At 38.4% G+C, this 13444-nt stretch overlaps 1 protein-coding gene across 1 annotated transcript in view; it reads left to right on the forward strand.

Moving 5' to 3' along the window:
- Positions 1 to 13444, forward strand: part of Simc1 (SUMO interacting motifs containing 1) — a 106448-nt gene that overhangs the window by 83621 nt on the left and 9383 nt on the right. Inside the window, exons 5-7 of the mRNA XM_063230810.1 lie at positions 2224 to 2378; positions 8430 to 8582; positions 10727 to 10855. Of these exons, the coding sequence (XP_063086880.1) occupies positions 2224 to 2378; positions 8430 to 8582; positions 10727 to 10855 (437 nt within the window). The remainder of the gene's footprint in view (positions 1 to 2223; positions 2379 to 8429; positions 8583 to 10726; positions 10856 to 13444) is intronic.

The following is a 13444-nucleotide window of genomic DNA, read 5'->3' on the forward strand; positions in this document are numbered from 1 at the left end:
AATGTTTGTGGTGCTTTGCCATGTTCTTGGCCATCCCATGCCCACTAAGCCACAGCTGAAAAGATTCTACGTAGGACAGAAACGAGAGCATACTGTACACCCGTAGTGCAGGTTCATCTGGAGTCTGCCCAAGTAACTAGTGTCTGTCCTGAGAGAATAGCAGCGTAGCTTAGAAACTGCTGCAAAATAGGAATGGAGGGAGAAGAAAAAAAATAAAACTCTTGAGAAAAAGAAAAAACTTCACAAGAAAGGAATAGTATTTTAATATAGTATATGAATTTCCAGTGTAATGAATAATATTAACATACTTCTCATGCTGTAAAAACTAGTGCTATAATTCAGAATCAATTTCTATACAAAATAGGAGATAATTTTTTTACCCTTGATAATATAAGTTGAAAATTGTAGAAATAAAAGTTTGGGAGATGAAAAGAAATAAGGTCTGTAAAAGTAGTAGAACTATTATAACACCTTTATCTTTCAAAGTAGTTGTTATAGCTTGTATCAAGATGTTCCCCCAAAGCCTCATGCACTCACAGGGGGGGGGGGGCTTTCAGAGGTAGCTGGATCTAAGGTGTGTGAATATGGCTTATCGGTGTGATAACTATATGAGGCTATTGATCAGATTAGCATAGTTTTGGGTGTGGCTAAATGTACTGAAGATGAAAAACCTACTTTGCACTTGAAAAATACCAGCCAATAGGCTTATAGTTGGAATGGAATAAAGAGGAAAAGGGAGGCTCTCTGATCGCTGGTTCCTGCCTCCATGCAATGTACTGTTTCTCCTCTGGGTCGCCCCTCTGCCATGTCACCCTGCCTTGGAGGGTGACATGGCACAAACTGAGCTAAAATAAATCTTTCCTCCTTTAACTTGTATGTGTTGTGTATTTTGTCCCAGCAACAAGGAAGTAAAGGGCCAACCAGGAGATAGTGCCTATAGATGACAGAGAACAGTTATTTCTAGAAGAAAAGTTTGGCATAAGGGAGTTAAATCCTGATGTAGCACAGAAGATCCAGTAAATCATGTCTAATGTTGATAAGTGAGGGCACAGTAACTCAATCTTTGGTTAGAGTAGATTATCCCACGTAAATCACAACACCACTAAGGATGAGATTGAGTAGGTTAAATAAGCAATAAAGCTAGATATAAAGCAAACAGACAATAAAAACACAAGGTCTGTGTGTGCCACCAAAGCCCATGCTTTTTACCTGTGTGAGTTATTCTCCTTTCACTGTAACAGAATACCTAGCTCAGCCTTGCTAGTTGAGATGGAACCTTAAGCTGACATGTATTGGCATGTAATACTGGAAGTGCAGCAGTAGAGTGGACATAATGATACTGATCTAGTAGCTCAGCAGTCATTAAAGAACCAGTTTCTCTCTGATCTGATAGCCCAGTTTTGTGCTAGTTTGGAGGAGGAGTGTTCGTTTGTTGTTTTTGAGACAAGGTCTCACTGTTAGTCCAGGCAGGCCATAAACTCACTATGCAGCCAGGGCTAACCCTGAAGTTACGGCAGTCTTCCTGCCTCAGCCTCCCAAGTGCTGGGATTATGTGTGTACATCCCAGTTTTGTGTTTATCCTGAGTCTGATTAAGACCAGTGAGTTAGAGAAACTAGCTTCCCATGATTGTTAAAATCAAAAACTACAATCATAGAGACTCTAGCAGACCTCCACTTGTACCTTAGCTATTAAGAAATTCTAATTATCTGTAGAGTCCTAGATCTTTCAAATAAATAAATTGTTTTTTAATTCTTAGGGGAACAACAATTTCTGGGTCCTTACAGAATATGATTCCTTTAGCAGCTCCCCTATTTTTCCAGTTTTGCAGTGACCCTGACTCCCTGTTCTCTCTAGGAAGCCTCTCCTTAGGGCACAAACTCATTACTTTCCCTTGGACTTTGGGATATGATGTGGTTTGGTTTGGTTTGGTTTGGTTTGGTTTGGTTTGGTTTTTGTAGTACTCAGGATTGATTCCAGGGCCTTGTGCGTGCTAAGCAAGTACTGTACATCTCCAGCCCTTGTTTAGGTTTTATTTTTATTGAGGGTTCACTGAGTTGCCCAAGCTGGCCTTGAACGGCAGTCCTTCTACCTCAGCCTCTAAAGTATCTGGAATTGCAGAGGTGCGCCACTGAATCCAGAAGACCTTGTGGTTATGACAGCCAGTGCTCACTGTCATCCGGAAGACTAAAAAGAAAAGTGACTTGTCATTCTTGCTCCCAAAGGGTCAGATTCTGCCTGGGCGAATCCTTTTTCTGCGTTACGTAGTACAGACCCTGGAAGATGACTTCCAGCACACACTGAGGAGACAGCGGCACCACCTGCAGCAGTCCATTGCCAACACTGTGCTGTCCTGTGACAAGCAGCCCCACAATGTCAGGTGAGCAGCCCACAGAGCCTGTGATGACAAACGGTAAGGGCTGAGGCCCAGAAGGTATCAGATGGATGAGAACTAGATCCTGTCATAGGGATAGTTATTAGAACTGTAGATAATCAGAAAAGAAACCTTCTCTGCACCAACAATGTGACAAGCACCAGCACTGAGGTGATTTTTCTGTCAAGACCATCTGACTACCATTAGCATGACTAGTCCCATATTCTCTGAACAGCCTTGTGAGATCCAGAGGGAAACCTTCACATGTAAAACATTTCCATTTTTATACATTTAAATGTATTTCCCCCTGAGCAGGGTGGTGTACACCTAGCACCTAGGATACTGAGACAGGAGAACCACTGTGAGTTTGAGGCCAGCCAGGACTACATAGTTCAACACCAACCTAAACTACATAGTGAGACCCTATCTCAAAAACTAATTTATTTTTATTCCACTGTGAACTTCATATAAATCTCATTTTTCACTACTAGTATTTAAAAAGTAGTAGGTATGGCCGTAGGTCATGTGGCTGCCATTAAGTTTCAGAAAAGTAGCAAGCATGTGTTTTGTTTTGTTTGTTTAGTTGGTTCACTTTTCTGTAGAACTGGGACCGCAGTTCCTAAAAGTTTTGAAATGCGAAACTGCTGTATGCTGGAAGATGAAGATCTTAGGCTGAAACTTTCCTTCTGGGAATTCATGCCTTGCCTTTTTTGGAAATGGATCACACTAGAAAGGTGTACCAATATTCCTATTTTTAAGAGCAGCCTTGAAATTATTCTACTCATACTTACATTTCCACATGGTCCTTCATATTTGTTGAGAATAGTTTTTATAGGATAATGTTAGATATAGACTATTATAATTACTCCAAACCAGGTATGGTAATGCATACCTGTAATCCCAGCACTCTGAGGAACTAAGGTGGGAGGATCACAAGTTCAAGCCCAGCCTGGGCAGTTTAGTGACACAGGCCTTTGTCTCAAAAAAAAGTGGCAGGTGGAAAAGGTGGAGACATAGCTCTGTGTGAAGGCCCTGTGTTCAACCCCCAGTTCTAAAAAATAAAAATAAAACTAATTAAAAAAAGGGAATTCCATTACTGTGTAGGTATTAGCTTACATAACCCTGTCCATCTGTATGTGGCATTTTATGCATAGTTTAAATGTTAGTAATTGTCAGGAAAAGTAATTGTTATATAGAAGTTTATAGACTCTGTGAAGAGCTTAGTGATAGAGACCACTATGAAACTCTTATGAGTCGGTCCCAGGCTTAGATGACTTGCTCCAGGACTGGCGGCTGGTGTCCAATAAGTGAACCCCTCCGTGTCAGCGGACATGGTATTGGCTTGTGACACTGTGACACATTGGAGGGTAAGACAAAGCCATAGCTGAGGATACCTGGCTCTTCCTCCAATTTGTAAGGTAAAGCCTATAGCTATAGCCATTTGCCTCCTGCTATAAATGTCAATCCTAGAAATAGGACATTTCTCTTAATTGGCAAAATGTACTACTTGGAGAAGTCTTTGATCTAAACTTCCCAAGATTCTGTTCAGTTCCCACTTTACCTCATTATTCCATTCCTTTGTTCATAAACCCAATAAATATGAATGTTCCAGAGCTACGTGTGCTGGGAGGAGAACCAAGAAGCCAACCTGTGCCTCCCTTGAGCCAGCAACAGCCATGCAGGCTGAGAGGAAAACCAGGAAGCCAACCCACCCCTCCCAGCCAACACACAGGCTAAGAGACAAGACCCCCTACTCCCCGGGGTCTCCTTATGTAATTCAGGCTGGCCATCAAGTCTACAGCCCAGACTGGCCACTCCTCAGGACAATCCTGCCTCAGACTCCTGAGTGCTGGGATTACAGGAGTGAACCACCATGTTCTGCTATCCAACATAAGAATTCTTAAACTGAACTGCAATTGAAGTTTCTTTCTTTTTGACATTAAAAAAAAAAAAAAAAAAAAAAAAAAAAATATATATATATATATATATATATATATTAGTGCCTCAGGGAACTTGAGGTCTTAGTTCCCAGAGAATTCTGACCTTCCTGCATTCCCCAAAAACCATATTCCATTGTGATGGTGAACCTTTTAGAGCGAGTTTTTGATGGTAACAAACAACAAGTTGCAGCACATGTGCCACCATTGGCTTAGGAAAATATGCTTGAATTTTAAAGCGGAAACAGGTTAAGTAATGAGAGCAGTTCCGTCTTCCATTACACTTGGTGAGAGTAGGCATTGGAGTGAGTAGAACATGGAAATGTGAACCTATTGCTCCCATAGTTGCTTTCATTTCTCCCTTTTATAGGATTAATTATATGAATTGATATTTGGGTTTAAAAATAGATATTTTAAGGGGGCAGTTTTTTGGTTTTTTGAGACAGAGTCTTACTTGTATCCCAGGCTGGCCTTGAACTCTAAGGAGAATATTTATAGACTTGAAATCCCAGTCAGATCTTCTGTTTTGAAGAAGATCTTAAACAATGAAAAATAATTCACTCATTCCAGTTAAAGTATATCCCACACTATTTTTTTTAAGATAGGATCTCTCTTAATTGCTCAGACTGAGCTCAAACTTACAATTTTCCTGCCTCAGCCTCCCATAGTGCTGAGATTTTAGATGTGTGCCACCATAACCAATTTATATAAGCTCTTTGGTTCATTAAGACATGGATATTGGATTGATGTGGTGAATACATGGATATATACATAATTTATCTAAACTCATCATATAAAATCTGTATAACTTATTCTATGTAAATTATACTTCAAATAGGAATTTTGGTGGAAGAGAAAGTGATTTTCTTTTATTTTCAACTGTGCATCCAAAGAATAAACTAGTTGTCAAAATTTAAGAAATATACCGGCGGGGGATTTAGCTTAGCAGCCTAAGCGCCTGCCTTGAAAGCACACGGTCATGAGTTTGATCCCTGGTACTAATTTTTTTAAAAAAAATTTTTTTAATTAAAATAAAAGAAATATATAAATCTGTAGTTCCTCTTAACCTGCACTTCCCTTTCCCAACTCATTTAATTTATTCTTCTGCTATTTACTTCTATATGTCTTTATTTTTCACTTGTTGGCCACTGTCAGTTATTGACTTACTTCAAGAAAGATAAGCAGACAACTCTTCCCCCACCATGTTTCCCAGTCCTTACACAATTAATATAGTTATAATTTTATTAAAGTTAGTGTTCAATGTGTCTGTGGTATGACTGTGTGTGACAGTAAGAGGTTAGGCCAGGTACTATGATTATTTTTCCTTTTATTCATGTCTGTTGCTTTCCCTAGAGTTCAAATTTGTCTGATTTTTGTGTGCATATCAAAAGTCAACCCTGAATTCCCTGCTAGTTGGTCTCAATCTCTCTTTAAAGTATTTGTTCCCGCTGGGTAGTCTTAGCAGTTTCCTCTTGAAGGTCTGAGTTAGAGCATTTTGACTCCTTCAGTCATTGCCAGGACTCATAAACTTGTATGTTCCTTTTGCCTCTTTCTTGTCCCATGTCCTTTTCCTTCTTGGTTTTGGTTTTTTGTTTTGTTTTGTTTTGTTTTTGCCTTCTTTTGTTGTTGTTTGGTTAGTTGTTTTGTTTTGTTTTGAAGACAGGATTTTGCTATGGTGCCACAGCTGGGCTTGATCTCCTAGGTCCACATGATCTCTGGGTCCAACTTGCTCTTTGTTTTGATGAATCAATCTCTAACAAGTTTCTAAGAATGTTATGTGGGAAATAAAATTTTTACCCTCTTATTGAAAACTTTTTTCCCACATAGTGACTCATATCTAGTAACATGTTATTAAGAAATCATAAGCTATTTTGATTACTGATGTTTTATATATGTTCTGATTTTTTCTTCTGGACGTTTATAAAATTCCTTTTGCTCTATATGCTTGTTATAGGTTTATATTTACCCTTTGCATCCAGCATTCTTTGGGACATTTCCATCTGGATAAATAATCCTTCATTTCTGGAAAATAGGACTCTTCATTTCTGTTACATTTCTAATTTTCAAGAACTCTTATTTTTTTCTCCACATCTTTCTTATTAAAATCAACAAATAGTATACCGTGTTCTAAAAAGTAAAATAAAAATAAAAACAAAAGAAGAAAGTAGATTGTCTTGTTTTCTTCTTCCCTGAACGCATGCCATCTCGTACCTTTGATAATGCTAATGATAGATTTTGGTTTTATTTATTCTCTGATTCTCTCCAAATTGTCCTTTTGTGGGGAGGGGTTTGGTGCTGGCTGTTTGATCTCTGACTCTCACGGTAGACACTTTCCTTGGTCTGCTATGCCTCAGTAATGTATCCATGTTGAAAGGTGAGACTCAAAAATGCTGAAAGCTCTGAGGACAGAGGAGGACTTGTCATCTCCATATTTTCCTAGAGGTAGAACTGTTTCTGTTTCTTAGAAAATGTCATGTCATTGTCTTCAGATCTTCCCTTTTGGATAGGTTGAGTTTTCCAGAGAAGACTTTCAGTCTCCTACACAAAGAGTAAAGACCAGGATGCCAGGGGCTTGGAAGAGAGGTACGAGAAGGTGACCTGGAGGTCTGCGCTTGGCATGCAGTGTTCATTCAGGTCCCTGTCTTCTCTGGCCTTTGCCTCCACACTCACTGCATCCGCTATCCCAGATCAGAGACCTCTCTTGCGTCTCTCCACAGAGGCGGCCTGCAGTCCACTGGGTTGGAAAGAGGATCGAGGAGGCTGAAATTTTTTAAACAGCTTTCCAGCCACCCTTCTTACTTCAGCTTCACCTTTTTTGCTCACTTCGGCAGCACATACTCTAAAACTTAGCCCCTTTCTCCCTTTCATCAGAGAAACTCTATACCTTCATTTGCAGAGCTTATTGAACCTCTTTTCTTTCTTCCTTCCTTCCTTTTGTTTTATAACTAGGATTAAATAGGATTAATCTTCTCTACAGCTAGCCTAAGATTTAGCTTTATCAGTTCTGCTGAGTCAACTAAAAGTTATCCCTTTATCCCTTTACCAAAGTCACAGACTAGGATTAAACATTATCCTTAAAACATGACACATTTGGTTTACTTGCTTAGGTAATGGTTACCTTCAATCAGTGTCTTTTTTTACCCATCCCTAATCAAAGAGTAGGACTTTGACAATTACCTGTGATGTACCACAAGTCCATCTGGCACCCACCTTTTCACTTGCCTGTAGCAGAGGTAATCATCATCCTGAAAGTTGATCATTTCAGTCCTTTCCTTTATACGTAGTTATAGAGTATATGTGTTTCTGTAAATACACATATATTTTTATGTTAGTTCCTTGTGGCTTTATATTAAAAGGTATTATGTTGTATTTAATCAACTGAGACTTTTATTTTTCACCTAATGTTTTGTAATATTAAGATTTGGCCATATTACTGTTTGTCACTGTAAGTTACTCATTTTGACTGCTATGTAATATTACATGGTATTGAATATGTTTCGCTTGTCCCCTCTCTTCCAAAATTTCACTATTGTTGTCTTCCCTCTTCCCTCTTATGGATACTTTAAAAAATAATGTGCTGTAATATCACTAGAGTTTTAGGAGAAAGCAAATTAGGTCTGTGTATTGGGTCCACCATTTTTTTCTTGGTTACCTACATGGTCATCAAAAGTAATTGTGAGTATATGGGATGTTACTGCCTTGTAGAGCCTAAGCCTATAGAAGGAACAACACCTTTGCACATTCATTAAACCTCATATACTAGCATCAGTAGATGTCACTTGGTAATAGAAAACTGATGGGAATTTTTATGGTCATCCACTCCGACTTTCTGTCTAGCTCAGTGAGGTTCTTGGCCAGAAAGCTACAGATAATATTCTTTGACCCCAGGCATGGTTTTCAGTAATTATAACTCAAAGGGAAATGTTGGTATTTTAGTTAACTATGCTGTAATTAAATATGGGGTTTTAATAAGGCTTGTTCATATATTAAAAATAGTCTAAAGCCACCTTTGTTGCCATTGGAGAAATCTAGGGATCTTGTATCATAGCTGAAGGCTGCAGTCCCAAGCACCATAAATATACCAGAAGTTAAAACCTTTCTCTCTTTTTTTCCATTGCAGAGATGTTATCAAGTGGCTGGTCAAAGCAGTAACTGAAGATGGGTTAACTCAGTACCCAAGTGGGAGCCAAACCTCTTCAGGAAGAGGAGTTTTGAAAACCAGCAGTGGCCAACCCCCTCCCCAGCCTAACCTGACCAAGAACACTAATCAGCTGTAAGGGGCAGGCCCAGTGATCTTTCCCAGGATTGTTGGGACTTAGGGTTTTAGAGAATAACCCCAGGCTCAAAGGAGCAACTTCCCCATCACTAACAAGATCTTGTATCTTACAATGTTCCTTATTAAAGACTTAACTAAAGGCTAAATTTCTAACTCTTAAGGTAGGACAATTTTAATCTTCCTGGATGATTAGGATGTTTAAATTTCACAGAGTGGCCAGATATGATGGCACACATCTGCAGTCCCAACACTGTGGGAAGCTGAGGCAAGAGGATCCTAAATTTGAGTCCTACCTTGGAAATCTAGCAACTGTCTCAAAAAATAAAAATGAGTTGAGGTATAGCTCAAGGTACTGAGTTCAATCGCCAGTGCCAAAACAAGAAAAAATTTTATCAAGTGAATACAAATTCACAATGTAGAAATAAAACAAGAGCTGGAGGACCCTGTCCTCCTATTCCTGGATCCCAAGTACTGTACCTAGTCATTACTTCAGATATCCACTGACCTAGAGGAGTGGTAGGTAGAGAGTGCTCCAGCAGCCTGTAGTGCTCAGGAGCTGGTGTTGCACTGCTTCGTTCCTGGGAGGAAAATAGCAGTCGACCTACAGGCTCCAGCCGGTGCCACAGGACTGGCTCAGACCAGGGCAGGTTCTGTGCCTCAGACTGCGCTGTAAAGGCGTTCATAGTGTTTCTTTTTTGGAGAGTAGCTCTGGTCTGTTTTTTGTCTTTGTTTTTGTTTTGAGAGACACCAAGATTTTAGAGGTGAGGGCTTTCCTAACACAAGCAACCTAGAATTTCATGTCTATCATACTGGTAAAAGCCAGTCATTCTTGACATTTCACATCTAACATTTGCACCTAAATTCACATATGGTAACTACATAATATAATGGGATCACCTGATTTTGATATTAGTTCTGTAGTTTTCAAGTAACTTATCTCAAGGAGATGGCTTTACAACAGTGAAGCATTGGGCCTATTGAGGCAGAGTCATTTGGGCATATCTGGGGAGATGATAAAGTTGGGTTACCCTGGAGGTACCATTTACAGACCCCAGAGAGTAACATATGGCTTCTTCAATGAAAGGTTACCTCATATAATAAATTTTAAGTAAATGTTAATAGGACTAACAACAGGACCCTTAAAAGTTAGTTGTGTCATGATCTTATCAGTTATCATTCTAGGTGCTATATTTACCATCACTGAGTACCTGTCCACCAGATACGTTTCACATCTTTCACAACTTTTTGAAAGAGATGATAGCACACCCCCTTTTCAAAAGTGAGCAGACCTGAACTCAGAGCAATGTAATAATTTGTTGAACATTGACCAGTTTATCACTGAAGACCCAGAATTTTATACCAAAGACCTTTGTCCACCTAGCTGTAAGTTTTCTGAAAATAAAACTTTTCTTCTATCACAAATAACACATGTTAGAAAGGGCTGACCTCAGGCTGGGTTTACTTTTTTGAGGTGTTATCTAGATTCCTAAAGCTGTATCAGGTTGGCTTTATCCATGATCAGGTCTGATGGGAGGGGTCAGGTTCCAACAATGGAAGTTCTGAGATTGAACGTAATCAGAAACTACTATACCATAAAGGAACCAGTTGGAGGAGAAAACTATATGATAGATACAGAATTATTCCTGTATCAAATAAATTTTTGTTCATTTTGGACCTGATTTTATTCATTTACAAAATAGAGAAAGTATAGATTACATTGTCTTTAAAGTTCTCTGGACCCTTAGATTATGTGGTTGTTTTGAATTTAAAAGCAGCTCTCATGGGCTGGAGATACAGCTTAGTGATATAAGTACCTGCCTGGCAAGGGCAAGGTCCTGAGTTCAATTACCAGTATAAAAGTAATTCTAGGAAGTGAAGGGAATAGACTTTTAAAAAGCAGCTTACTTTTGCAGCTTATCCCCAGGTTCTGAGAGGTATGGTCTGGCAAATGGGATTCAGGTAGGTGAGATTGCTAAACAGAAGCATGCTCATGTCTTGAGCAGTTGTCCCTAATCTAGTGTGTGCTTTATAGAACCCTTTATTAAGTCTGTTAGTGTATACTTGTGGGGATGTAATCCCAGTCACAAGGCACCTTGTTCCTGATTCCCCCTACTCACTTGTGTCTCATATTCTGGACTCAGGATTGTGTGCCAGCTTCAGAGGATGCTGTCCATAGCTGTGGAGGTGGACAGGACTCCTACCTGCAGCTCCAATAAAATCGCTGAGATGATGTTTGGATTTGTTTTGGACATTCCTCTAAGGAGTCAAAGGTGAGTCTAGTTTTGTTTTAGTTTTCATTAAAAACAAAAGAAACTTCTAGTAAGTTATTTTTTATCAATTATCTTTTATACCTATACTATACTGCCTACTAAAAACAAAATTTCAAGAGAGATAAAGCCCAAGCTTTAAAAAGAAAGAAACAGGGGCCAGGGATTCAGCTCAGCAGCATAAGCTCCTGCCTGGCAAGTACAAGATTGTGAGTTCAATTCCAAAAAAGAAGGGGAAAAAAAAAAAAGAAGAAGAAGAAGGAAATGGATCATTTACATCTCTCTGACCCTGTGAAAGGAGGTTCCCGACTAATTGGCATTTTTTTCAAATAAGGCATAATTTCTTGGGAAAAGGTAGGATACCCTAAATGGAGACTAAATTTTCCTTTCGTATCTTTTGGCTAAAAACTTATCCTTCAAATTTAGACTTAAAATAGACAAAAAAAAAATTAAAGAAAAGCTGACTCTACTTTAAAATTCTCCCAGAAAGGACAAATTCACCACCCACGCCATTGTTTTTTTTTTTTTGTCTTTTTCGTTTTTATAGGTACCAGGGATGGAACTCACGACTGCCTGCTTGCAAGGCAGGCACTTATGCCGCTGAGCTAAATCCCCAGCCCCCCCACGCCAATTATACTAGAAGATAATTTATGTGGCCTTTAGTTTAGTTCTAAATATATGTATAATTTATTATACAAACTAATTTACAAAGTTATCAGTCAGTGAGTTGGCAAATGCATTCATCTGCATAATGTCATTTTCCAGTGGATTATGGATAATATATTGAAAAATTGCACCTAGATAACTTCATTTATTCTAGTAGATTTTGCTAGTTTTTTAGGATTTTCTACATACTGCAGTCATGTTATCAGAAATAAAGTTTAATGTCTCTCTTTTGAATATGTATGCCTTTCTTTCTATTTCTTGCCTTACACCGGATGCACTGCCTTGCTCCTGATCTTAAAAAGGTTCCCTTTGCAGTCTTTGACCACTAAATGTGAGCTAATGTTTCACATGTGCCACTAAATTTTTCACAAGTGCCATTGTCAGACTGAGGAAAATTCCTTGCATTTCCAGTTTAACACATGTGTTTTTAAAGAATAAATACTGAGATTTATCACTTGTGCATTCTGCATCTATTGAAATAAGCATAATTTTTCATCATCCTGTTGTTGTGAGGAGTTACATTGATTCCCATAATTTCTTAAATTTTAATCAACTTGTATTCCTGAAATAAAAATCTTACCTGGCTGCATGTTGCCTTTTTACATATTCATGGATTCAAGTTGCTGTTACTCTGTTAAATATTTTAGGTTCTTTTTTTATAAGAGCAATGTTCTGTAATTATATTTTCCTATAATGTCCAATTTCATTCATATTTAAGGAAAAGTAAACTAAAACTATACTGAGATACTATATCTTATCCATCTAAAAAGTTTAAAATTTAAAGAATAATAATATACTCTACTAGTAAGGCTATCAGCAAACATGTACTCATTTCATTGCTGTTGAAAATGCAGAAATTATGCAACCCTAATGAGACAGGAATTTTGCAGTTAGTAACAGAACTGAATGCGCATTTACCTTTGATCCCACAATCTCACTCCTAGAATTCACCCTGAAGACACACTTCTAATAACATGAAAATACATATGCACAAGGATATTTGCTATAGCATTGTTTGTAATTAATTGCAAATATTGGAAAGAATCTAAATGCTCATACATAGGGCAGTGGTTGAATACCATCTGCATGATGGAGTACTATGCAGTTATAGAAAGATGAAAATAAAAGGACATTTTTATTAACTGATTTCCAAGATACATACTTTTTAAAAAGCAGAAGTCAGACGTGAGTAAAATTCTGCATGCCAAGTGAAAATGCTGGAGAGGTGAGCAGCAGAGAAAGCCTGCTGCAGAAAAGCTACCTCTGCCCCCCCCTGCCCACACCCCAAGAAACCAAATGTAACACAGGCTGGGATGATAATAACTGAAGTGAGGAAGCAACCTGACATTCATGTTGTTTGATTGACTTTGCAAGCCTGGGGCTGGTAGTCTGAGCAACTATTTAGAGGATCACAACATGCAATGTAGTAATGATTGCAGATTTCCTACTGTCCTATCACTGTTTTGTCTTGTTTCATTTTACTTTTCTGTTTTATTCTCTTTAAAATTAAAAAAATTAAATCAGCATACTTTGTTTTAAAAAGGAACTATAAAAATATACAAGATTCAATCATTTGTGAAAAATAAAATGTTAACCAATGACCAATAAAATTATGTATATAAAGAAGGTAGGGAAGAATGGAATAGAAAAAAGAAACCTACTGCTCAGGAGTGGTCATGGAGACAGTTATCATAGTCTTGGCCTCTCAGTCGCCTAAACAAATGGACAGCAAGGGTCTTAAGTAAAAGAGACCAGTGGCATGATCTTTGGTGCCTCCTGAAAATCAGAACTCCCTCCCTCTCTTAGAAGTGAAGGCAAAGAACATCACCAGACAGGCCATATTTATTTGGTTTTCAAACAAAGGAGGGCAAGCACAGGAACTGAGCAGGACCTTAAAAGTCAGTTCAAGGGGCTGGGGATTTAGCT

This window comes from Cavia porcellus, unplaced genomic scaffold (genome assembly GCF_034190915.1).
Source record: "Cavia porcellus strain 051 isolate PalLab524CR breed Dunkin Hartley unplaced genomic scaffold, mCavPor4.1 scaffold_19, whole genome shotgun sequence".
NCBI lineage: Eukaryota > Metazoa > Chordata > Mammalia > Rodentia > Caviidae > Cavia > Cavia porcellus.